Source organism: Triturus cristatus, chromosome 10, assembly GCF_964204655.1.
Source record: "Triturus cristatus chromosome 10, aTriCri1.1, whole genome shotgun sequence".
NCBI lineage: Eukaryota > Metazoa > Chordata > Amphibia > Caudata > Salamandridae > Triturus > Triturus cristatus.
Window position 1 is genome coordinate 797735273 of NC_140593.1, and position 23994 is coordinate 797759266.

Here is a 23994-nt window from a genome sequence, read left to right on the forward strand (position 1 = left end):
GGCGCGAACTGTCGCGAGACAGCGCAAATGGCTAAAAACAATACAACATCTCATGGAGAACGCGACCGGATCAAGAAAACTTGTCGGCGAACGCAGGGATTCAGGTAAGGCGATCGCGCGCGCGCGAGAATGTATCATTTTACAGCGCGAGCAAGAAACAAATTATCGCCAAGCTGCGGAAACCGGAATTTTTGACATTTTCGCGCTCTCCGCGGAACGCAAAAATGTCAAAATATCGCAATTTCCGCGAACGGAACGAAATTTTTGCCCAGGCCTAGTTTTAATTGCACCTATCGTTCCTACTTGACTCCGCACTTTAGGACATATTTGCAAATTTTAAACTTACCCCTGCCGAGGCAGACCCAATCGCGGTGCCCCATTGATGTGGAGACATCTTGTATGGAGCGCCATTTTTAATTTGCTCCATTCGGACATAGTCTGACGCTATTTTGAAAGGGGTTAGCAGTTCAGTCACCCTCCTGGCTGCTATAACTGGACCACGGTGACGCGGATGTGCAGTGGATGTGCCCAGAGGGTGCACCACTGGTGCGCCAAAGGCATGCCAAGGGCAAGCCCGCTTGCGCCCATCCACATTCGGATCGCGGCCAGCGCCAGCCATGCTGCCCAAAAAGATAGCGCAAGAACTCAAAGATGAGGGCGTAATGAGTCGATGGCTCTAAGAAGGGAAACGTACAGGCATGCCACTTGCCAATGTTGGGGGAGGGGCCATGGAGTTTTGTTGCCCTGCCTGTGTCTTTATACTTAACTCTAGGCCAGATTCTCAGGCAACTGAGGTAGCACATGTCACTTTCCAGCCCTCCAGACCTAGTGAGATAAAAGCATGCATTATCAACCTCAGATCTCTAACTAAGCATGCATACAATGTCTACCAATCCTTCGAGGATAACGATTGGAATACTGTGTTCCTCACTGAGACTTGTTTAAGGGATGAAACAAACCCAGAAGTGGCATGGTGATTCCCTCAGGCTATCTTATAGTGTGTGCCAACAGGAGTGGCGATAGGTATGGGGGTGGGTTGGCAATTGTCTACAAGGATAAGCAACATCAAAGGACTTTTCTTTTGTATTGAAATATCCCCCTCCTGCTCCTTTTCGGGGCTGCTGCTCTACAGGCCACCAGACTGTCAGTGGATGGTGGCTCATCAGCCATGCTAGTGTTATTAGACCTTTCGGCAGCATATAACACAGTGTTGCATGCAATCTTGCTGGAAAGACGAAAACATATAGGAGGACAGGGGGTGACACTTGAGTGGATTTCTTCTTATCTTAAAGGCCGTAGCCAGCAAATTTTTCTCTGCCATTTCACCTCATCAGTTAAACAACTTAGACGTGGAGTGCCCCAAGGCTCTGCCTTAAGCCTGTTGCTCTTTAATATCTACATGGCTCCACTGGTGGCCCTCATTTCTAGGAGAGGGATCAAGGTGGTCTCTTACACAGATGAAACCCAGCTGGTGTTCTCCTTCAAAGAACATTCTACGGCAGCCCTTGACTCTTTTAAGGACTGCCTGAAAGACATTGCAGGATGGATGAATGAAAACTGCTTAAAACTGAATGCCAATAAGACTGAGGTCTTATTCTTTAATCAAGCATCACCCCCGCCCCCCTTGCCTTTGGTGAACTGGGGAGCTGGGCTCCCCACCCTTCCCTAAGTACTTAGTTAAAAACCGTGGGGTCAGATGGGATAAGGACCTGGCCCTCTTGGCACAAGTCTGGCAAATTTCTGCAGCTTGCTTCAGAAAAATGTGATCTATCAAAAAATTCCTTGGCTTCCTGCCGGAAGGATCACAGGATCACTGTTCATGCCCTGATGACATCCTACCTTGACTATGCCAACTGTCTTTATCTGGGGATGCCTGGGTACCTGATCAAAAGGCTCCACACAGTGCAGAATGCGGTGGGTGGGCTGATCCGCAAGGTCCCTATGCACCTGACATTTCCCTCCACCTTAAACAGCTCCATTGGCTCCCGGTAGCAAGAAGGATGGAATTAAAGGCCCTCTACCCCGGCTACCTAAGGCGGCGGCTTAGCCTGTACCGCCAGGAGTGGGCATTAAGATCTAATCATCAGCATTACCTTAATGTCCCTCGCTTTTCTAAAATAAGTCAGGAGGCAGGTCTTTCACGGTTAGGACCACCAAACTTTGGAATGCCCTACCTCATCACTTATGTATGCTGAAATCAGAGCAGGATTTCAGAAAGGTGCTAAAAACCTTGCTAAGCAAAGGGAATGGCTGTGTGAGCCTTCAATCTCCTTAATCTGCTGTGCTAGCATCGGGACACCTAGCCGGAGGTAGCCGTGCACTTTATAAATATTCCTTGATTGATTGATCACCAAGTTAAACTAGAAATGCTCTCTACCTACATGTGCCTCCTTTGAACATTCCTCGACTAGTTCTTCTCCTTCGTAATCAACAGACAACAGTAGATTCAAATGGATCCCTCTAAATCACAAGTGTCCAAAATCACAAAGCCTCCTACATGATTGTTTTGCCCCACTTATTATTTAACACCTGCCTAGACAAAAATTGAATCCCATGGCCAACCAGCTTGTCAACCTACACTAGTATGACAATTGCAATCAAGTATATTTCAAAGTGTTATCAGCAGCTTACCTCTTGCACTCACACTCAGAGATTGTTGGGACTCCACTCATTCATTCATTAAAATCTTTATTCGATCTATTTACAAACAGATCATAAAAGCACAATTTCATCAAAGCAAACAAATAGTATTAAAACACTAAAACAATTAAAAACGTATTTGACTTTAGGTACCTCCTGAAGCCCCGTCACTTAGTAGACATGCTTACAATAATTTAAGGCAGCAAACCCCTCATCATTCTTTTTCTCAGGCAAGCCCACAGGAAAGATGCGACAGAAAAGCAGACAAAGGGGTTAGGAAGAGTTTTTAAAAAGTACAATGCCACCCTACATTGCATACAATTGTGACACCTTAAAATTGGGAGAATAAAAGCTTTCCTTTCAGTTTGATAAAACTTACAAAACAAAACCAGTTGTAAATCAGACTGAGGGGAATAGTTGTCACAAGGACATAGGCTCAGGTCTGCATGCTTGAACTTCCCAAGCATCAGGGGAATGAAGTTCAAACAGAAGCGCAACAGAATAAATCTGTGCTGGGCTATGGTGATGCGGGAGAGATAAGAGTAACCTTACCCAGATCTAGGCAGGATGAGGTCGTATGCAGTGAGTACTTTTTGGCGCTGGTTCTTTTCCCTGTGAACAAAGTTAGCCCTCTGCATATATAGCTCAATTATTTTCTGTTTGGGGACCTTGCTGCAGGAGACAGGATCCCTAAACAATTCTCCCTGCCCAATAGCATCTAGTTCAGCCTCCACATATCTGAGCCATCCAATCGTACTATGACCCTCCAGCTTCAAGCAGTTGCCAATTATGCGTTGTGTTAAGTTAACAGTCGATCTATGCCAAATCGAAAGCCACAGCAAGATCGACGCTTGTCTAATGGAATTGGACAGGGAGGGAAGCTCTCATTCAAGGTGTAAAATGTAATTGGAAGACGAGGGTGGTAGCAAGACCCTGGACTTAAAAAGATGTCTTCAATTCTCTGCAATTGATCAATGTGGGCCATTCCCTAGACTCCCCCCCCGTAAGTTGCCGCCGCCTTTGTTTTTGCTTGATAGATGTTTTTGATCATGTTCATAGGGCTGGCTCCCAGTTTCTCATAGTGGGACAGAACTCTCAGGTATGCGAAAGAGTCAACCACTTCAATTTTCTTTGAAGCCAGATGTCAGTGAGGGGATTTCGCCCCTCTGGCAGCTCCAGCTATAATGATGAAGGATTTGGTTTCATTCACTCACAGGTCTAGTGAAGCCATGAATGTGGCATATGAAGTTATGAGGGTTTGGAGGACTACCCCTGTCCTAGCAATTAGGATTGCATCATCAGCGTAAGCCAATACTGGAAGGGGAATGTTGTCAAATTTAGGCACGTCTAAGGATGAGCCAGACAGAGCCACCTTCACCCCGTTTGTGTAGATGGAAAAGAGAAATGAGGCGAGGACACAGCCCTGCCTGACTCCTTTCTCGATCTTAAAAGAGTGCGTGCATTCCCCATTTAGGCCATACCGCACACAGGCAGTGGCATTGGTGTATAGCTGACGGATGAAACAAATAATCAAGGAGGTCAATCCCCATACCCTCCATCATATGCTACGTCTGATGGGACACACAGTCGAAGGCTGCTGACAAGTCCATAAAGGCCATGTATAACTTCCCACCTTTTGCCTTTGTATAATTGTCTATGCAGAGCGAGAGGTTGAGATATTGGTCCACTGTCCCCTTCCCTTTCTGGAAACCATATTGCGCCTGCATTAAGATGTTACATTCTTCCCCCCACTCCTCCAGCCTTGCTAGTAGCAACCGGCCCATGAGTTTGGCAGTTGTGTCTAGAAGGGAGATAGGCCTATAGCTCTTTGGACTGCCCCTATCTCCCTTCTAGAAGATTGGAACTATAAAACTGTGTTTCCAGGATGGAGGGAGAGCCCTCTGCAGCTATGCTATTAAAAACATTAGTTATTAGGGGTATCCACATATCGTAATTGGCCTGGAAGAGGTCGATTGAGACCCCATCCGTTCCGGGGCTTTTCCTGGAACTCAGGCTTCCAGCCCTTTTCAAACTTTGTGCAACGAGAATGTAGAGGTTCTGCAGGAAGGGGGTGCTAAGTCATATTGTGGGTGTTCCAGGAGGGATTGTCGTCCAAAAATATCTTCAAAATGCCCTATCCACGCATCTTCCTCTACATGTGTATCCGGGGACAGATCTTTGGAATCTTAAAATATGGAGCATTTATGACTTTCCAAAACTCCTTACTGTTTCGTGAGCTGGCAGCTTGTTCGAGGTCATCCAAGGGCCTTCTCCCTTATGTCCTTTACTCATTTAATTCTAGCCTGCTTTTAATAATTTCGGAGCGATCGTATCAGTACTGGGATTCTGGGCTGGGTTTTTAAGGCACTGACAACAGCTCTCTGCTAGGGAGTATGATGAATCAAACCAACGACTAGATGGTATGCCACTTACTGGCTTGTGTCGAGTAAGTGCGTTTTTTAATTTTGTTAGTAAAGTTCTAAACTGAATGACTGGGGATGGGAAGATTTCTCATCCAGGCAATATAGAATGTCGCCCCTTACTTGGGCTAATATTGCAGGTACCAGATTCTGCTTCACGACCTGTGCACACTTTAATTGAACTTCAATTTTCCTGGATAATACAATTTTATCTTCTACCTGATGATGTCTTTTAACTTTTTGTGGGAGGCTTAGGTGGATAAGTAGAACTGCGTGATCACTGTAACCTGTAAATAGATTGTATGAATGGTCCACTCTATCTCGTATTGCAGAAGAGACTAATATAAAGTCAATCGTAGACTCGCAATTGTTCCTCCTGAATGTTTCCTCTATCTGACCTGTCTTGGAGCTATTAATTATGCTCAGGTGCCTCATATATAGTAATCTATTGAGGGTATCACCATATTCATTTTGTGTAAAATGTGGGAGGGTGTTACCATGCAAGTCGTCCAACCCAAACACCCTAGCCTCATTATGCTTCCACAGGTGAGTATTGAAATCCCCCAGCCAGATTAAGCTAAGTGCTCCCTTAGGAGTGCGTAAATTAAGTAATCGTAGTTCAATATTTAGGTCATCTGCCACTCGCTTCATATATCCCCCAAATTCATTATTATAAAAGTTGATTAGGATCCAATAACCACCATTTGTGGGCCCCATTTGGAGAATTTGGAAGTAATTGTCCGGAGGCCTATCTGCTTTACTTGTAAGGGTAAGGTATTGGAATTTAATGTTATTGATCCCCCTTATGCTCTACCTGATACTGAGGGCACTGCTGGTGTGTGGATAGAATGGAACATCAAAAAGAAAATTGGGTCCTTGACCCATGTTTCTTGAAAACAAATAATATCCATAATTTGCCAGTGGTCTTGCCACTCGGCATTTCCTACCTTCGAGGCAATTCCTGCCACATTCCATGATGCTAGACTGTTTTTATTTCTGTCCACTATTCTCTTGGGTAAGTGGGGTGTGGAGGACTCCTACATAACAGGGTCAGAGTTGGCTAGTGTAGAAACCAATAGGAGGGGGACGGTGATGGTCAATCACAAGCTTCCAGATCTGAGGGGAGCAAATGTATTGAATAGTCCTACCCCCGGGGCAATATTTGAGAGATCTAAATATCGCGGGGTGTGCTATCCTGATCTTATCCTACCCCTCTGTTCCATACCTACCAACAAACCCTGTTTGTAGAAATGATCCAGTGCTAAAGGAATAATCTGCGTACTCCTAGGAGGTGTTCTATGGAGATTTCTAAGAAGAGAGGTAGCGATTTGTGCTTTATTGAAATTTATCACCACGCAATCTCCAGCAATAGATTTAGTGAAGTTGCCCACCCACCCCACTCTCCAGCCATAATTATTTTATTAGCTAGCTGATAGTTCCTCATTTCCCAGTCCAAGAGATGATATGTGAGCCAGTGCAGACATTTGTCCATTAGCTGTGTGGTGGATTTGTGCTGCTTATCCCGTAAAGGAGGAACATTTGCCAATACCAACACTAGGGGTGAGGCTGCCAGTGGGAGATGGAGAGCTTGATGTGGGTAATTGTCCCTCATGCCTGCCGAAGAGTCTTGGATTCCTAATGAATGAGAATCCATTCTTGGTTACCCCAGCCCGTGTGGGTCCTGGTGTTCTGTGTCCCATTTATCCAAGAGCAATGGAGGATGAGCCTCCAATTGTGTATTGGGTCAACCGTGAGCTAGGGGGGCCAGTCCACCACGTGTAGGTGTACTTAGCGGAATGCCCAGATGCGGTAAAACAGTCGCGCCCTGGCCAGCACGGGGTGAGTTTTGGTCTTGTCCTTCCCGAAGATGCAGAGTCAGCAGTTCGGTTTCCCATTAAAGGTGGGGTGGATGAAATTTGGGACTCTAAGCCAGCTAGTCTCTCTTCAATCCTAGTTAATTTGAGCATAATGGGATCAAGTAAAGTAGTCATCAGTTTTGTTACTTCTGCCCAAAAGGCGCCATCCAAAACTGTTTTTAGAGGAGTTGTACTTGCAGTCGGAGGCATCAGTGATGTTGGTGTATTTGGTGTAACTGTTTTGGCGCGCGCGGCTCTGGGTTTAGTTGCTCGGATAGTTTTAGTTAGTTTTGGTTTGGCGGCCCCACGGCCCCTACATCGCTTTGCTAGAGGATCATTTACTGAGATAATGAGGGGTGTGAGCCCCATCTCCCTCCTGTTAGAAATAGGTGACAATTCAGAGGTGGGTGAGAGCTCCCGTTGGCCAGGCGGACGGTCATCAGATGAAACCAACTGTGTCAGTGGAATATGTGAAGCATTCTCATGGGTGATCACTAATGGTGACCTATTAGAAAGGAGAAGTAGTTCCATGGATAAGCATCTCTCTGTCAGTTCGATTTTGTGAGAGAGAGCGCTCGCTGCTCCTGACAGGAACGCATCAAGTGTTGCTACCTTGCCACCCACTACTTTCTCCATAACAACCTTCCATCTCACCATGATGAGAAATAATCAGTAAAAGAATAAGGGAAAGTGTACCTTAGGTCAGGAGCAGGATGTTCGAGGGGGGCCCAGCCCAGCCTCCTCCGGGCTCCGACGGGAGGCGTGGGCCGTCAGTGATGTTTTATGCGCGGCCGCGCGCAGGACGAGATGGGAGCTGTAGTGCCTCACAGGGGTACTCCAGTAGTTCTGCCCGTATGCTGTGTCCCAACAAAGCTGCGGCTGCACCCACCACAGGCCAGCAGTGATGTTTTATGCGCGGCCACTCGCAGGGCAAGATGGGAGCTGTAGTGCCTCACAGGGGTGCTCCAGTAGTTCTGCCCGTATGCTGTGTCCCAACAAAGCTGCGGATAGCTTTCCACCCGACATCATAATGAGGGCCTTTGTGAGAGTTAGATTTCAGTGTAATGTTTGCCAAGTTTAGTAAAATTTCCCAAGATCTTTCTTCCCGCCCAACTTAGCACTAAAATACATTCCCACTGTTACCTTATAACAGAATGTACTTTTTCAGCATTTTGATGACACAGGAATCTTTTTGATAATGTATGATACTTACATACACTGGAGGTAGCTATTATTTCTATTGGATCATGTGACTGATGCTAATGATTTTCGTTTTTCCCTTCTACATCTTTTTCACAGTTGCTCCAGCAGGGCAAAACCAAACAGGTAAGTGTCTGATGACTCTCCGTAGACTCTTCCTATAATGTTGTCACCAAAGCAAAATTGCAAATGTCTGCTAACCACATTGTCTTTCTAGTAGTTCTTCAATAAAGATTGGCAATAACGTTGACTTCACTTTGCTCACACAGTGGTCATGCAACCACCATCTGTCAATCAAACAGTAATTCTGGGGAACAACAGTGGTCAAGATAAATCATCAGACAAACCAGAACGTGGGTACAACAATCCTGGTGGACCCGCAGTGATGATCGGAAACCAGAACAGAGAAATACCAATGCGAACCACATGCTCTGCGTGTCAGCAACCAATCGTCACCAGCATTAGTTACACCGCTGGCACTATGACCTGGGTCGTATGCATCGTGATGATTTTTTTTGGGTAAAGAGATTTACTGTTACCTCACTTTTTATTAGACAAATCATATGCATAATTCACTGAAATCTAATAAGCATGACCTTAGCATCTCTCTTGATAGGGTGTTAGCACAGTACCCCCATTTTGAATAATGATCACAAAATTAAATCACCCTTTATCTGCATATTTATGATACTTTTGTGCTAAATAGTATTCGAAATTAGATTTTTGTGAAGAAAGATCTAGTGCATTTCTATCTGTGCAGATTCATTCACCTGATATGTCAATTAAATGGCTATAACATTTGGGTTTTTGCAATGATCGTGTAAGAAATTGGGTTGTTGGTTGACTGAGGTGTGAGCCCTGGGGAGAGGAGTTGGCCTAACAGCTAGGGCGGTCGACCTCGAATCTGGGGAACTGGGTTTGAGGCTCGGCAATGACGCTGAACATCCTGTGATTCTGGGCAAATCACTTAATCTCCCGTGCCTAACAAAAATGAATGTGTCCTCATGTAATGAAACTGGTGCTATGTAAAGCGCTTTGACACCCGATTCAGGTCAATTACGCAATATATAAAACTCTGGGGAAAAAAAAGTAGCAACCACAATCCTTGTCAGGGTGAGGAAAAAGCCAACTCAAAATTAGCATGTGTTCATCGGTCAGGTAGCTTGGCACAGAGCCGTCAGTCTTAACTTAGAGACAATGTGTAAAGTATTTGTGCAAGACTTCAAACAGTAATTAAGTGGAAACACCGCAGAAAAAGGATATTACGATGTCAGGCGGAAAGCCTCCTCCCAACAGTTGGAATCTCCTTGCCACGTCGAAGCCCTTCCGACTAACTCAGTCGGATTACTTTCCGACCGCCCGATTATGATGTTCACATTGGAACGTAACCCACAAGGTCATTCCGAATCTGTTCTGAGTGACTAGCGTAGTATCCGTGTCAGTCGGAATCGCATCGTACATCCCTATGGATGGCGTTTCCGTCCTCGGGATTACGATGTGGATTTCCAACAGTCTTTCGGTGTTCGCCTGTCCGACATGGAAAGGCTGTCGGAAAGTGACTTTGGAGGCCCCTCGCAGAGCCACCTAGGCCCGCGGCCTATGGTCGATGGCCGAGGAGGTGCCTAAGTGACCTTCCTGCAAAACCCTGCACTGGGTGGCAGGAACCGTGAAGGGCCTGTGACAGGGTGCAGGGTTTTCACCAAACAACCCATTTCCCCATGAGAGCCTGTGTTACGGCCGGTTTTCGGGCAGAACACAAGCTCCCATAGGGAACAATGGGACTCCAACCGAACAGTTTGTCGGTGTCGGGTGGAGGCTTTCCCTCCGACCTCGTAATGAGCCCCTTTGAAGTGAAAACACCACACAAAAAGGATCCCATACCAAGTTTGAAAAATAGAACTTCTTTTAGTAAGTTAAACAAGACCAAAACAACAAAAATCCAATCAGCATGGCCAGGATTTGTGTTGAAGATGCGTTGGCCAGCTCTAGCAATGCATCAGTTCCGAGATGCTGAGGGGCTGCGATGTAAAGGTATGCTTCGTCATTGAGGATTTAGTCTAAGGGCTCTATTACAATGTCCGACCAACACTGCAGCGGAAAGAGACCACCCGACAAGGAGTGGGCGGTCCCGCTTCCATGATTATAATGTGACCACCTTCAGAACGGCTAGAAAATTTATATTTTCTATTGTGGCTTGTGCTGCGGGCTGCACTTTAGATTTCTCAGGAACTACTCAACGGATTTACACCATATAAAAAAAAGAGTGCTTTCTGGCTATAGCCACGTCAACATTTTTCAATGGAAATTAACAAAGAGAAAAAGCGTTTTGGGACCCCCCCCCCCTTTTTTAATGCCCCCGCTTGACGGATCACTCCGAAATTTTCAAGACAGCATCTGATGTGACTGATCCATTAGATTTGAAAATTTATTGGCAAATCAAAAAACGCTCTTCCTATGGCTAGAAACTCTGTCCTAACTATAACTACCTACTGGCGACTGCCAGTAGCTATTATATATGTGGCCAGTAGGTAGTTATAGGTAGGACCTTGTTTCTATTCAAAAAGCAATTTTTCTTTTGCCAATATGTTTGGCGCCAGTTGACGAATCTTCGCGAAAATTTCAAAACTAATGGGGCGCTTCGGTCAGCTCCTGTCTGGAAAGTTTTGGGGTGATTCGACCAGCGGGGACTGAGAAAAAAGAAGGGTCCCAAAACACGTTTTCTCCATGTTAATTTCCATAGGAAACATATGTCGCAGCTACAGTCGAAACTGCTGAATGGAATTACACCAAATTTGGCAAAAAGGTAGCTCTTGGACCAGAGTGCACTCTTTGTTTTAAATGGTGTAAATCCATTCAGTAGTTCCTAAGAAATTCATATATAAAAAAATATGGATATCTGGTTACCGCGGTGGATCCGCTAACCCTCCCAAGTATGAGCTTGACTCTAAATTGGCTGCCAACACTTCAAACCATGAAGTGTTGGCAGCCATCTTGTGACTTGGTTGAACCGAATCACAAGAAAAAAGGAAAAAACACAAGAAAAGGTGGCAGGGTAGGAACACCCTGAACCCCTAGGCCTGCTCAGGGGTCCCACAGAGAACCAGAGGACCAAAAAAAGCATTTTTTTTTTCATTTTTGGTCGGGATTCAGGTAGGGTCGCAAATCCGGCAGAACATTTTTTAAGCCACCGGGTGGGCCAGGTCCCGGGGGCAATGTTTAATTATGTAGCTGGAGCCGCCGACCCCCGCTGCCCTTGGACCACCACCTCTCCAGGGCTATACTCATTTAAATGCGGGGGCTGGTGGCCCCCTGCAGTCCCGGTTACCGCCACCTCCCCGGGGTTTTCTTTAAATAAAAACATGGGGTGCTACCGCCCCCCCACGCTGCCCCAGGGACAACCGCATCCCCAGGGCTTTCATATTTAAATGCAGGGCGGCCTCGTGCCTCCCGCAGCCCTGAAGACCACCACCTCCCCGGGGCATTTTTAAAAAAAATGTATAGTGCGGGGGCTCCTGCCGCCCCACACTGCCCTGGGGATCACCACCTTCCCGGGGATTCAATATTTAAAAGCAGGGGGCCTCACGCCCACCCCCGCAGCCCGATGGACCGCCACCTCTCTGGGGATTTTTTTGTTAAATAAAAGGTGTGGGGGGCTCCTGCGTTCCCCCACACTGGCTTGAGAACTGCCAATTCCCGGGGCATTGATTATGCAAATACGAGGGTCCGTTGCAGACCCCTAGCAATGGGGATCACCACCTTCCTGGGGTTTTAACATGCTGGGAGGGGGGGCCGAAAGACCCCCCTCCAGGAGCTTTCCATGGCCCTGGGGACTGCTAGCCCCCAGGGCCGGCTATAGCAATGTCCCGGGGTGCCTACTCCCAGGACATTGCAGTTTGCTATGGCAGGGTGGGAGCCCTGCTTCCACCCTGCCATAGCAAACTCTGCTTTGATTCATGGAAGCGAGATCAGGAAAACTGCTCTCGCTTCCATGAAGGCAAAGCAGAATTGCTTTTGGACAAAGGGAGCTGCATGTTTGCAGCTCCCTCTGCCCAAAAGCAAAGCAGGCTCCTGCAGGAGGCGGGGAGCCATCAGGGACAGCAGGGGCATTAGGGCTCCCCCTGTGGCTTCCGACGTGAGGTCAAGCCCCGGGGACGGGGTCCCCGGGGTCAAAAATGGCCTAGGGAAGGGGGGCCATGTAGCCACCCTTCTATAAAAAACAATTTTTGCTGGCCCCAGGGGCTGAAATCCGCCTTGGAAGGGGGGCTGCGCACCCCTCTTCCTTTTCAAATATATAAAAAAAATTAAATGGATCAGGCCTCTGGGGACGGCGTCCCCGGGGCCCAAAAGGGTTAAGGGAAGGGGGGCCACACAGCCCACCTTCTTAAAATAAAAATAAAAAAAGAAACCGGCAACTCGCCGGAGGCCCTGCCCCCTCTCTGCACCTCTCTGCAAATCCACCTCCCGGTGCATTCTGGGTTGGGAGATTAAGTCCCCTTCAATCCTAAGGATCCCTAGGGGCCAACTAGCCCACCAGGTAATTCCAGTAAGCTCAACACAGTGGGATTGCTGAGAGGTGGTCCGAGGCCATGCCCTTGTTTTCAACGTTCTGCGCCTTTTGGTGCACTTCTAGTGGAGCGATGAGGTCCCCTTGTGTCCTGAGGACTTCAGGACTAAAACAAACTTCATGCCCCAGGCAGCAGTCTGCCATGAGGCGGGTTTGCAGAGTGGTGTAAAAAGGGGGTGTGGCCTCTGACCACTCTCAGCAATCCAGCTGTGTGGGGCTTATTTGAGGTAACAGAAGGGTTAGTTGGAACCCAGGGACACTCAGGAGGCAATGGGACTTCATCCCACAACCAAGAGAATGCCAGGAAGCGCATTTGCAGAGTGGTGGAGAAAGGGGGCGTGGCCTGTGTCCAACTCTCAGCAATCCCACTGCGTGAGACTTACTAGAGGTAACAAGTAGCCTAGTTAACCCCTAAGGACCCCCAGTAGTGACGGGGACTTCAATCCCCATCCAAGAGCACGCCAGGGAGTGTGTTTGCAGAGTGGTGGGCATGGCCTGCTATGAGAACTTAGCAATCCTGCTGTGTGGGACTTACTGTAAATAATAGGAGCGGTAGTTGGCCCCCAAGGATGTCCTTGGGGGGAACTATCCTTTCTGTTACCTCTAGTAAGTTCCACACAACAGGATTGCTGAGAAGATGTCAGAGGCATGCCCCCTTTCTCCACCACTCTGCAAACATGCCTCCTGGCACACTACTGGTAGGGGGATGAATTCCATTTAACTCCTGAGGGACTTTGGGGGCCAAGAAGCCCTCCTGGTACCTCCTGTGTCCTACGCAGTGGAATTCCTGAGCACTAGTCGGAGGCCCAGCCCCCTTTCTCCACCACTCTGTAAATGTGACTACTAGTTAAAAAAGCATTTACAATGTAATAGGTGTCGCATTTGCAAGAATTAGAGCTATTGGCGTTATAAATGTACCAATTTTTACTAATGTTTTTTGGAGTGAAGTGGATGTATGTTGTTTGTAGTGGAATTATATGGTATGTTGTGCAGTGAAATTATGTGGATAGAAAGTTTGTGGTACTTAGTGTATAGGAATTATGTAGAGTGGGATTATGTGTTATGGAAAATAATTATGTGGGGTGGTAGTCTGTGCTGTGGAGTGTTAACCTTAGGTTTAGTCTTCCTCGTTTCCATAGAAGCTAAACTATAAACTCAATTTGACAACAAAAAGAAGGAACCACTGAGGAGCACTTCTGAACCTAGTTAGATGTGTGGGTAGGGCCACTGGAATTATGCGACTGTTCGATTGCACCTATTTTTGCAAAGTTATACATTTTCAGCATTTGCCACATAATCCATCATCTGCTGTATAATCTGCAGATTTGAACTAAATAAACCTTGTTTCTAGCTCAAACAGCTAAAACATTACCAAAAAATGCAGTGGCAAGTGTTACAGAATGGTGGAAGGCCCTTTGCAAACCTGGAATGGTCACCTGTTACTGATTGCTAAATGTGGGTGTTAAATTGATAATAATGGTGCTCAAACCATTCTTGCTTCTTTCTGCGCCTCTCTTGCCTCTTTCTGCATTTCCCTTGCTTCTTTCTGCACCATTCTTCCTTTTCCGCACTTCTCTTGCCTCTTTCTGTAATCTCTTCCGCTTTCTGCACATCCCTTCTTTCTACACCTCTCTTTGGGGCATATCATCAAGGACAGAGTTAAACATTATCGCGGCTTTAGCGGCAGAAAACTGCTGCTAAAGCAGCGATAATGGGCTTGAGAATATGCCCTTGTGAATTCCAATAGAAGTCCATGTTCTGGTGTGAACATGGGCTTCTATTGGAATTCTCCAGGGCATATTATCAAGCCCATTGTCGCCGTTTTAGCAGCAGTTTTCTGCCGCTAAACCGGCGATAGATTTAACGCCGTCCTTGATAATAAACCCCCTTCTTCTTTCTGCACATCTCTTGCTGCTTTCTTTTGCACCTCTCTTGCCTCTTTCTGCACCTCTGTTGCTTCTTTCTGCACTTCTCTTGCATCTTTCTGCACCCCTCTTTGCTCTTTCTGCACCTCTCTTGCCTCTTTCTGCAGTTCTCTTGCTTCTTTCAGCACCCCTTTTGCCTTTCTCTGCACCCCTCTTGCCTCTTTCTGCACCTCTGTTGCTTCTTTCTGCAATTATCTTGCTTCTTTCTGCAGTTCTCTTGCCTCTTTCTGCACCTCTCTTGCATCTTCCTGCACCTCACTTGCCTCTTCCTGCACTTCTCTTGCTTCTTTCTACACCTCTGTTGCCTATTTCAGCAACCCTGTTCTCTCTTTCTGCACCACTCTGCACCTCTCTTGCCTCTTTCTGCACCTGTGTGGCATCTTTCTGCATTTCTCTTGCCTCTATCTGTACCCTTCTTGCTTCTTTCTGCACATCTATTGCTTCATTCTGCACTTCCCTTGCTTCTTTTTGTACCTCTCTTGCTTCTTTCTCCACCCTCTTTCCTCTTTCTGTACTTCTTCCCTCTTTGTGCACCTCTCTTGCCTCTTTATGTACCTCTCTTGCAAATTCTGCATCCCTCTTGCCTCTATCTGCAACTCTCTTCCTGCTTTCTGCAGTTCTCTTGCCTCCTTCTGCACATCTGTTGCTTCTTTCTGCACTTCTTTTGCTTCTTTCTGTACCTCTCTTTCTTCTTTCTGCACCCCTCTTGCCTCTTTCTGCATCCCTCTTCCTTCACCTCTCTTGCCTCTTTCTGCACCTCTGTTGCTCCTTTCTGCATTTCTTTTCCTCTTCCTGTACCCCTCTTGCTTCTTTCTGTGCCCCTGTTGCCTCTTTCTGTACTTGTCTCCCCTCTTTCTGCACCTCTTGCTTCTTTCTGTGCCACTTTTGCTTCTTTCTACACCTCTCTTGCTTCTTTCTGCACCCTTCTTCCCATTTTCTGAACCTCTCTTGCTTCTTTATGCATTTCCCTTTCATCTCTCTGCACCGCTCTTCAGTCTTTCTGCACCTCTCTTGCCTCTTTCTACAATCCTCTTGCCTCTTTCGGAACGTCTCTTCCCTCTTTCTGCACCTCTCTTGCTTCTTCCGCACTTTTCTTTCTTCTTTCTGCACTTCTCTTGCATATTTCTGTACCCCTCTTCCTTCTTTCTGCACCTCTCTTGCCACTTTCTGTATCTCCCTTGCCTCTTTCTGCACCTCGCTTGTTTCTTTCTACACTCCTCTTGCCTCTTTTTGAACGTCTCTTCCCTCTTTCTGCACCTCTGTTGCTTCTTCCTGCACTTTTCTTGCTTCTTTCTGCACCTTTCTTGCATATTTCTATACCCCTCTTCCTTCTTTCTGTACCTCCCTTGCCTCTTTCTGCAGTTCTCTTGCCTCTTTATGTACCTCTCTTGCCTCTTTCTATACCTCACTTGCTTCTGTCTGCACCTCTCTTGCCTCTTTTGAGCTCCTCTTGCCTCTTTCTGCACCTCTGTTGCTTCTTTCTGCAATTCTCTTGCTTCTTTCTACACCTCTGTAGCCTCTTTCAGTACCCCTGATCCATCTTTCTTCACCTCTCTTCCCTGTTTCTGCACCTCTCTTGCCTCTTTCTGCACCTCTGTTGCATCTTTCTGCACTTCTCTTGCCTCTTTCTGAACCACTCTTGCCTCTTTCTGCACCTCTGTTGCTTCTTTCGCCACCCCTCTTTTCTCTTTCTGTACTTCTTCCCTCTTTGTGCACCTCTCTAGCCTCTTTCTGCACCTCTCTTGCCTTTTTCTGCACTTCTCTTGCCTCTTTTTGCATCCCTCTTGCCTCTTTCTGCACGTCTGTTGGTTCTTTCTGCACTGCTCTTGCTTCTTTCTGTACCTCTCTTGCAAATTTCTGTGTCCTCTTGCCTCTTTTTGAACCCTTCTTCTCTCTTTCTGCACCTCTCTTGCCTCTTTCTGCACCCCTGTTCCCTCCTTCTGTACCTCGTTTGCCTGTTTCTGCAACACTCTTCACACTTTCTGTAGTTTTCTTGCCTCCTTCTGCACCTCTGTTACTTCTTTCTACACTTCTCTTGCTTTTTTCTTTACCTCTGTTTCTTTTTTCTGCACCCCTCCTGCCTCTTTCTGCTTCCCTCTTCCCTCTTTCTGAAATACTCTTGCCTCTTTCTGTACCTCTGTTGCTTCTTACTCCATTTCTCGTCCTCTTTCTGTACCCCTCTTGCTTCTTTCTGCACCCCTGGTGCCTCTTTCTGCGCAACTCTTGCCTCTTTCTTCACCTCTCTTGCTTGTTTCTGTACCCTTTTTCCCATTTTCTGAACCTCGCTTACCTCTTTCTACGCTTCTCTTGCCTTTTTCTGTACCCCTCTTGCTTCTTTCTGCACTTCTGTTGCATTTTTCTGCTTCCCTCTTTCTGCACCTCTCTTGCCTCTTTCTGCAGTTCTCTTGCCTCTTTCTGTATCTCTATTGCCTCTTTCTCCACCTCATTTGCCTCATTCTGCACTTTTCTTGTATCTTTCTACACCTCTGTTGGTTCTTTCAGCACTTCTCTTGCCTCTCTTTGCAATTCTCTTACCTCTTTTTGCACCGCTCCTGCCTCTTTATGCACCTCTCTTGCCTCTTTCTGCACCTCATATGCTTCTTTCTGCACCTCTCTTGCCTCTTTCTGCACGTCTCTTCCCTCTTTCTGCACCTCTGTTGCTTCTTTCTACACTTCTCTTGCTTCTTTCTGCACCTCTTATGCTTCTTTCTGCATCCTTTTTCTCATTTTCTGAACCTCTCTTGCTACTTTCTCTACTCCTCTTGCCTCTTTCTGCACCCCTCTTGCTTCTTTGTGCACTTCTCTTACATCTTTCTGCACCCCTCTCCCCTCTTTCTGCTCCTCTCTTCTCTCTTTCTGCAGTTCTCTTGCCTCTTTCTGTATCTCTCTTGCCTCTTTCTGCACCTCATTTGCCTCTTTCTGCACTTCTCTTGCGTCTTTCTACACCTCTGTTGGTTCTTTCAGCACTTCTTTTGCCTCTTTTTGCACTTCTCTTACCTCTTTCTGCACCGCTCTTGCCTCTTTATGCACCTCACTTGCTTCTCTCTGCATCCCTCTTGCCTCTTTCTGCACGTCTCTTCCATCTTTATGCACCTCTGTTGCTTCTTTCTGCACCTCTCTTGCTTCTTTCTGTTTTGGTCTCCCTCTTTTTGCACATCTCTTGCCTTTTTTAACCCCTTTTGCCTCTTTTTGCACCTCTGCTGCTTCTTATCTGCACTTCTCTTACCTCTTTCTACACTCTTCTTCCCTCTTGCTGTACCTCTCTTGCCTCTTTCTGCAGTTCTGTTGCCTCTTTATGCATCTCACTTGCCTCTTTCTGTACTTCTCAGCTTTTTTCTGTACCTCTCGCTTCTTTCTGCAACTCTCTTGTCTCTTTCATCACTTCTCTTGCCTCCTTCTGTACTTTTCTTGCCTGTTGTAGCACATCTCTTGCTTCTTTCTGCACCTTTCTTGCTACTTTCTGCACCCCTCTTGTCTTTTTCAGCACCCCTCTTGCCTATTTCTGTACTTCTCTTGCCTCTTTCTGTACCTCTCTTGCCTCTTTCTGCACCTTTGTTGCTTTTTTCTGCAGCCCTCTTGCCCCTTTATGTACCCTTCTTGTCTCTTTCTGCATCCCTCTTCCCTCTTTGTGCACTTCTCTGGCCTCTTTCTGTACCTCTCTTGCTTCTTTCTGCATCTTTCTTCCCATTTTCTGAACCTCTCTTGCCTCTTTCTGCACCTCTCTTGCTTTTTTCTGGACTTTTCTTGCTTCTTTCTACACCTCTGTTGCTTCTTTCAGCACTTCTCTTGCCACTTTTTGCACTTCTCTTGCCTCTTTCTGCACTTCTCTTTCCTCTTTATGCCCTCCTCTTGCCTCTTTCTGCACCTCTGTTGCTTCTTTCTCCATTTCTCTTCCTCTTTTGGCACCCCTCTTGCTTCTTTCTACACCTCTCATGCTTCTTTCTGCACCCTTCTTCCCATTTTCTGAACCTCTCTTGCCTCTTTCTGCACTTCTCTTTCCTCTTTCTGTACCTCTATTGCTTCTTTCTGCACTTCTCTTGTATCTTTATGGACCTCTCTTGCTTCTTTCTCCACCTAACTTGCTTATTTCTGCACCCCTCTTACCTCTTTCTCCATGTGTCTTCCCTCTTTCTGCACCACTGTTGCTTTTTTCTGCACTTCTCTTGCTTCTTTCTGCAGCTTTCTTGCTTTTTTCTGCATGTCTGTTGCCTCTTTCTGTACTGGTCTCCCCTCTTTCTGGACCTCGCTTGCCTCTTTTGAACCCCTTTTGCCTCTTTCTGAATCTCTGTTGCTTCTTTCTGCATTTCTCTTGACTCTTTCTGCACTCCTCTTCCCTCTTGCTGCACATCTCTTGTCTCTTTCTGCAGTTCTCTTGCCTCTTTCTGCACCTCACTAGACTCTTTCTGCACTTCTCTGCTTTTTTCTGCACCTCTTGTTTCTTTCTGCAACTCTCTTGTCTTGTTCATCACTTCTCTTGCTTCTTTCTGCGCCTCTGTTGCTTCTTTCAGCATTTCTCTTGCCTCATTCTGTACTTCTCTTGCCTGTTGCAGCACCTCTCTTGCTTCTTTCTGCACCTCTCTTGCTTCTTTCTGCACCCCTCTTGTTTTTTCTACACCCCTCTTCCCCCTTTCTGTACTTCTCTTGCCTGTTTCTGTACCTCTCCTGCCTCTTTCTGCACCCATGTTGCTTTTTTCTGCACCCCTTTTCCCTCTTACTATACCTCTCTTGCTTCTTTCTGCACCCTTCTTCCCATTTTCTGAAATTCTCTTGCCTGTTTCTGTACCTCTCTTGCCTCTTTCTGCACCTTGGTTGCTTTTTATGTACCCCTCTTGCCTCTTTCTGTACCCCACTTCTTTTTTTGTGCACCCCACTTCTCTTTTTGTGAACACAACTTCCCTCTTTCTGCACCTCTCTTGCCTCTTTCTGCACCCCTGTTCCCTTTTTCTGCACCTCTCCTGCATGTGTCTACACTCATCTTCCCTTTTTCTGTACTTCTCTTGCCTCTTTCTGTACTTCTCTTGCCTCTTTCTGCATTTCTGTTGCTTCTTTCTGCACTTCTTTTGACACTTTCTTCACCCATCTAGCCTATTTCTGCACCCCTATTGCTTCTTTCTGTACTTCTAGTGCTTCTTTCTGTACCACTCTTGCCTCTTTCTGTACCCCTCTTCCCTCTTCACCTCTCTTCCTTCTTTCTGCACCCCTCTTTCTTCTTTCTACACCTCTCTTGCATCTTCCTGCACCTCACTTGCCTCCTCCTGCACTTCTCTTGCTTCTTTCTACACCGCTATTGCCTCTTACAGCAACCCTGTTCTGTCTTTCTGCACCGCTCTTGCCTCTTTCTATACCCCTCTTGCCTCTTTCTGCACCTCTGTTGGTTCTTTCTGCACTGCTCTTGCTTCTTTCTGTACCTCTCTTGCAAATTTCTGTATCCCTCTTGCCTCTTTCTGCACCCTTCTTCTCTCTTTCTGCACCTCTCTTGCCTCTTGCTGCACCCTGTTCCCTTATTCTGCACCTTTTTTGCCTGTTTCTGCAACACTCTTCCCTCTTTCTGCAGTTTTCTTGCCTCCTTCTGTACCTCTGTTACTTCTTCCTGCACTTCTCTTGCTTCTTTCTTTACCTCACTTTCTTCTTTCTGCACCCCTCCTGCCTCTTTCTACTTCCCTCTTTCTGTAATACTCTTGCCTGTTTCTGCACCTCTCCTGCCTCTTTCTGCCCTACTCTTCCCTCTTTCTGCACCTCTCTTGCCTCTTTTTGCACTGCTCTTGGCTCTTAGTGCCCTTCCCTTGCCTCTTTCTGCACCCCTGGTGCTTCTTTCTGCATATCTCTTCCTCTTTCTGCACCCCTTTTGCTTCTTTTTCCACCCCTGTTGCCTATTTCTATACCTGTCTCTCCTCTTTCTGCACCTCTTGCCTCTTTCTGCACCACTCTTGCTTCTTTCTACACCTCTCTTGCTTCTTTCTGCACCCTTCTTCCCATTTTCTGAACCTCTCTTGCCTCTTTCTGCACTTCTTTTGCCTCTTTCTGCACCTCTCTTGCTTCTTTATGCATTTCTCTTGCATCTTTCCGCACCTCTCTTCAGTCTCTCTGCACCTCTCTTGCCTCTTTCTTCAGTTCTCTTGCCTCTTTCTCTACCTCTCTTGCCTCTTTCTGCACCTCACTTGCTTCTTCTATACTTTTCTTGCCTCTTTCTGAACATCTCTTCCCTCTTTCTGCACCTCTGTTGCTTCTTTCTGCACTTTTCTTGCTTCTTTCTGCACTTCTCTTGCATCTTTATGTACCCCTCTTCCATCTTTTTGCACCTCTCTTGCCTCTTTCTGTAGTTCTCTTGCCTCTTTCTGTAGTTCTCTTGCCTCTTTCTGTACCTCTCTTGCCTCTTTTGAACCCCTCTTGCCTCTATCGGCACCTCTGTTGCTTCTTTCTGCACTTCTCTTGCTTCTTTCTGCACCCCTGTTGCCTCTTTCTGCACAACTCTTGACTCTTTCTACATCTCTCTTGCTTGTTTCTGCACCCTTTTTCCCATTTTCTGTACCCCTCTTGCTTCTTTCTGCACTTCTGTTATATTTTTCTGCACCCCTCTCCCCTCTTTCTGCACCTCTCTTCCCTCTTTCTGCAGTTCTCTTGCCTCTTTCTGTACCGCTCTTGCCTCTTAGTGCCCTTCCCTTGCCTCTTTCTGCACCTCTGTTGCTTCTTTCTGCATTTCTCTTCCTCTTTCTGCACCTCACTTGCTTCTTTCTACAATCTTCTTGCCTCTTTCTGAACGTCTCTTCCCTCTTCCTGCACCTCTGTTGCTTCTTTCTGCACTTTTCTTGCTTCTTTCTGCACTTCTCTTGTATCTTTCTATACCCCTCTTCCATCTTTCTGTCTCTTTCATCGCTTCTCTTGCCTCCTTCTGTACTTCTCTTGCCTGTTAAAGCACATCTCTTGCTTATTTCTGTACCTTTCTTGCTAGTTTCTGTACCCCTCTTGTCTTTTTCAGCACCCCTCTTGCCTCTTTCTATACTTCTCTTGCATGTTTCTGTACCTCTTGTGCCTCTTTCTGCACCTATGTTGCTTTTTTCTGTACCCCTCTTGCCTCTTTATGTACCCTTCTTGTCTCTTTCTGCATCCCTCTTCCCTCTTTCTGCACTTCTCTTGCCTCTTTCTGTACCTCTCTTGCTTCTTTCTGCATCTTTCTTCCCATTTTCTGAACCTCTCTTGCCTCTTTCTGCACCTCTCTTGCTTTTTTCTGGACTTTTCTTGCTTCTTTCTACACCTCTCTGGCTTCTTTCATCACTTCTCTTGCCACTTTTTGCACTTATCTTGCCTCTTTCTGCACTTTTCTTGCTTCTTTCTGCACTTCTCTTGTATCTTTCTATACCCCTCTTCCATCTTTCTGCAACTCTCTTGTCTCTTTCATCGCTTCTCTTGCCTCCTTCTGTACTTCTCTTGCCTGTTAAAGCACATCTCTTGCTTATTTCTGTACCTTTCTTGCTACTTTCTGTACCCCTCTTGTCTTTTTCAGCACCCCTCTTGCCTCTTTCTATACTTCTCTTGCATGTTTCTGTACCTCTCTTGCCTCTTTCTGCACCTATGTTGCTTTTTTCTGTACCCCTCTTGCCTCTTTATGTACCATTCTTGTCTCTTTCTGCATCTTTCTTCCCATTTTCTGAACCTTTCTTGCCTCTTTCTGCACCTCTCTTGCTTTTTTCTGGACTTTTCTTGCTTCTTTCTACACCTCTCTGGCTTCTTTCATCACTCCTCTTGCCAGTTTTTGCACTTATCTTGCCTCTTTCTGCACTTCTCTTTCCTCTTTATGCCCTCCTCTTGCCTCTTTCTGCACCTCTGTAGCTTCTTTCTCCATTGCTCTTCCTCTTTACGCACCCCTCTTGCTTTTTTCTACACCTCTCATGCTTCTTTCTGCACCCTTCTTCCCATTTTCTGAACCTTTCTTGCCTCTTTCTGCACCTCTCTTGCTTTTTTCTGGACTTTTCTTGCTTCTTTCTACACCTCTCTGGCTTCTTTCATCACTTCTCTTGCCACTTTTTGCACTTATCTTGCCTCTTTCTGCACTTCTCTTTCCTCTTTATGCCCTCCTCTTGCCTCTTTCTGCACCTCTGTAGCTTCTTTCTCCATTGCTCTTCCTCTTTACGCACCCCTCTTGCTTTTTTCTACACCTCTCATGCTTCTTTCTGCACCCTTCTTCCCATTTTCTGAACCTCTCTTGTCTCTTTCTGCACTTCTCTTTCTTCTTTCTGTACCCCTCTTGCTTCTTTCTGCACCCTTCTTCCCATTTTCTGAACCTCTCTTGCCTCTTTCTGCACTTCTCTTTCCTCTTTCTGTACCTCTATTGCTTCTTTCTGCACTTCTCTTGTATCTTTATGGACCTCTATTGCTTCTTTCTCCACCTAACTTGCTTATTTCTGCACCCCCCTTACCTCTTTCTCCATGTGTCTTCCCTCTTTCTGCACCACTGTTGCTTTTTTCTGCACTTCTCTTGCTTCTATCTGCAGCTCTCTTGTTTTTTTCTGCATGTCTGTTGCCTCTTTCTGTACTGGTCTCCCATCTTTCTGGACCTCTCTTGCCTCTTTTGAACCCCTTTTGCCTCTTTCTACATCTCTGTTGCTTCTCTCTGCATTTCTCTTGCCTCTTTCTGCACTCCTCTTCCCTCTTGCTGCACATCTCTTGTCTCTTTCTGCAGTTCTCTTGCCTCTTTCTGCACCTCACTAGACTCTTTCTGCACTTCTCTGCTTTTTTCTGCACCTCTTGTTTCTTTCTGCAACTCTCTTGTCTCGTTCATCACTTCTCTTGCTTCTTTCTGTACCTCTGTTGCTTCTTTCAGCACTTCTATTGCATCCTTCTGTACTTCTCTTGCCTGTTGCAGCACCTCTCTTCCTCTTTCTGCACCTCACTTGCTTCTTTCTACACTCTTCTTGCCTCTTTCTGAACGTCTCTTCCCTCTTTCTGCACCTCTGTTGCTTCTTTCTGCACTTTTCTTGCTTCTTTCTGCACTACTCTTGTATCTTTCTGTACCCCTCTTCCATCTTCCTGCAACTCTCTTGTCTCTTTCATTGCTTCTCTTGCCTCCTTCTGTACTCCTCTTGCCTGTTGTAGCACATCTCTTGCTTATTTCTGTACTTCTCTTGCATGTTTCTGTACCTCTCTTGCCTCTTTCTGCACCTACGTTGCTTTTTTCTGTACCCCTCTTGCCTCTTTATGTACCCTTCTTGTCTCTTTCTGCATCCCTCTTCCCTCTTTCTGCACTTCTCTTGCCTCTTTCTGTACCTCTCTTGCTTCTTTCTGCATCTTTCTTCCCATTTTCTGAACCTCTCTTGCCTCTTTCTGCACCTCTCTTGCTTTTTTCTGGACTTTTCTTGCTTCTTTCTACACCTCTGTTGCTTCTTTCAGCACTT

At 46.3% G+C, this 23994-nt stretch overlaps 1 protein-coding gene across 2 annotated transcripts in view; it reads left to right on the plus strand.

The window, feature by feature from the left end:
* Window positions 1-23994, plus strand: part of LOC146790014 (cell death-inducing p53-target protein 1-like) — a 216950-nt gene that overhangs the window by 73773 nt on the left and 119183 nt on the right. For both annotated transcript variants that reach the window (XM_085628329.1, XM_085628330.1), the window contains exons 4-5: window positions 8216-8242; window positions 8386-8635. In XM_085628329.1, the coding sequence (XP_085484455.1) occupies window positions 8216-8242; window positions 8386-8635 (277 nt within the window). The remainder of the gene's footprint in view (window positions 1-8215; window positions 8243-8385; window positions 8636-23994) is intronic.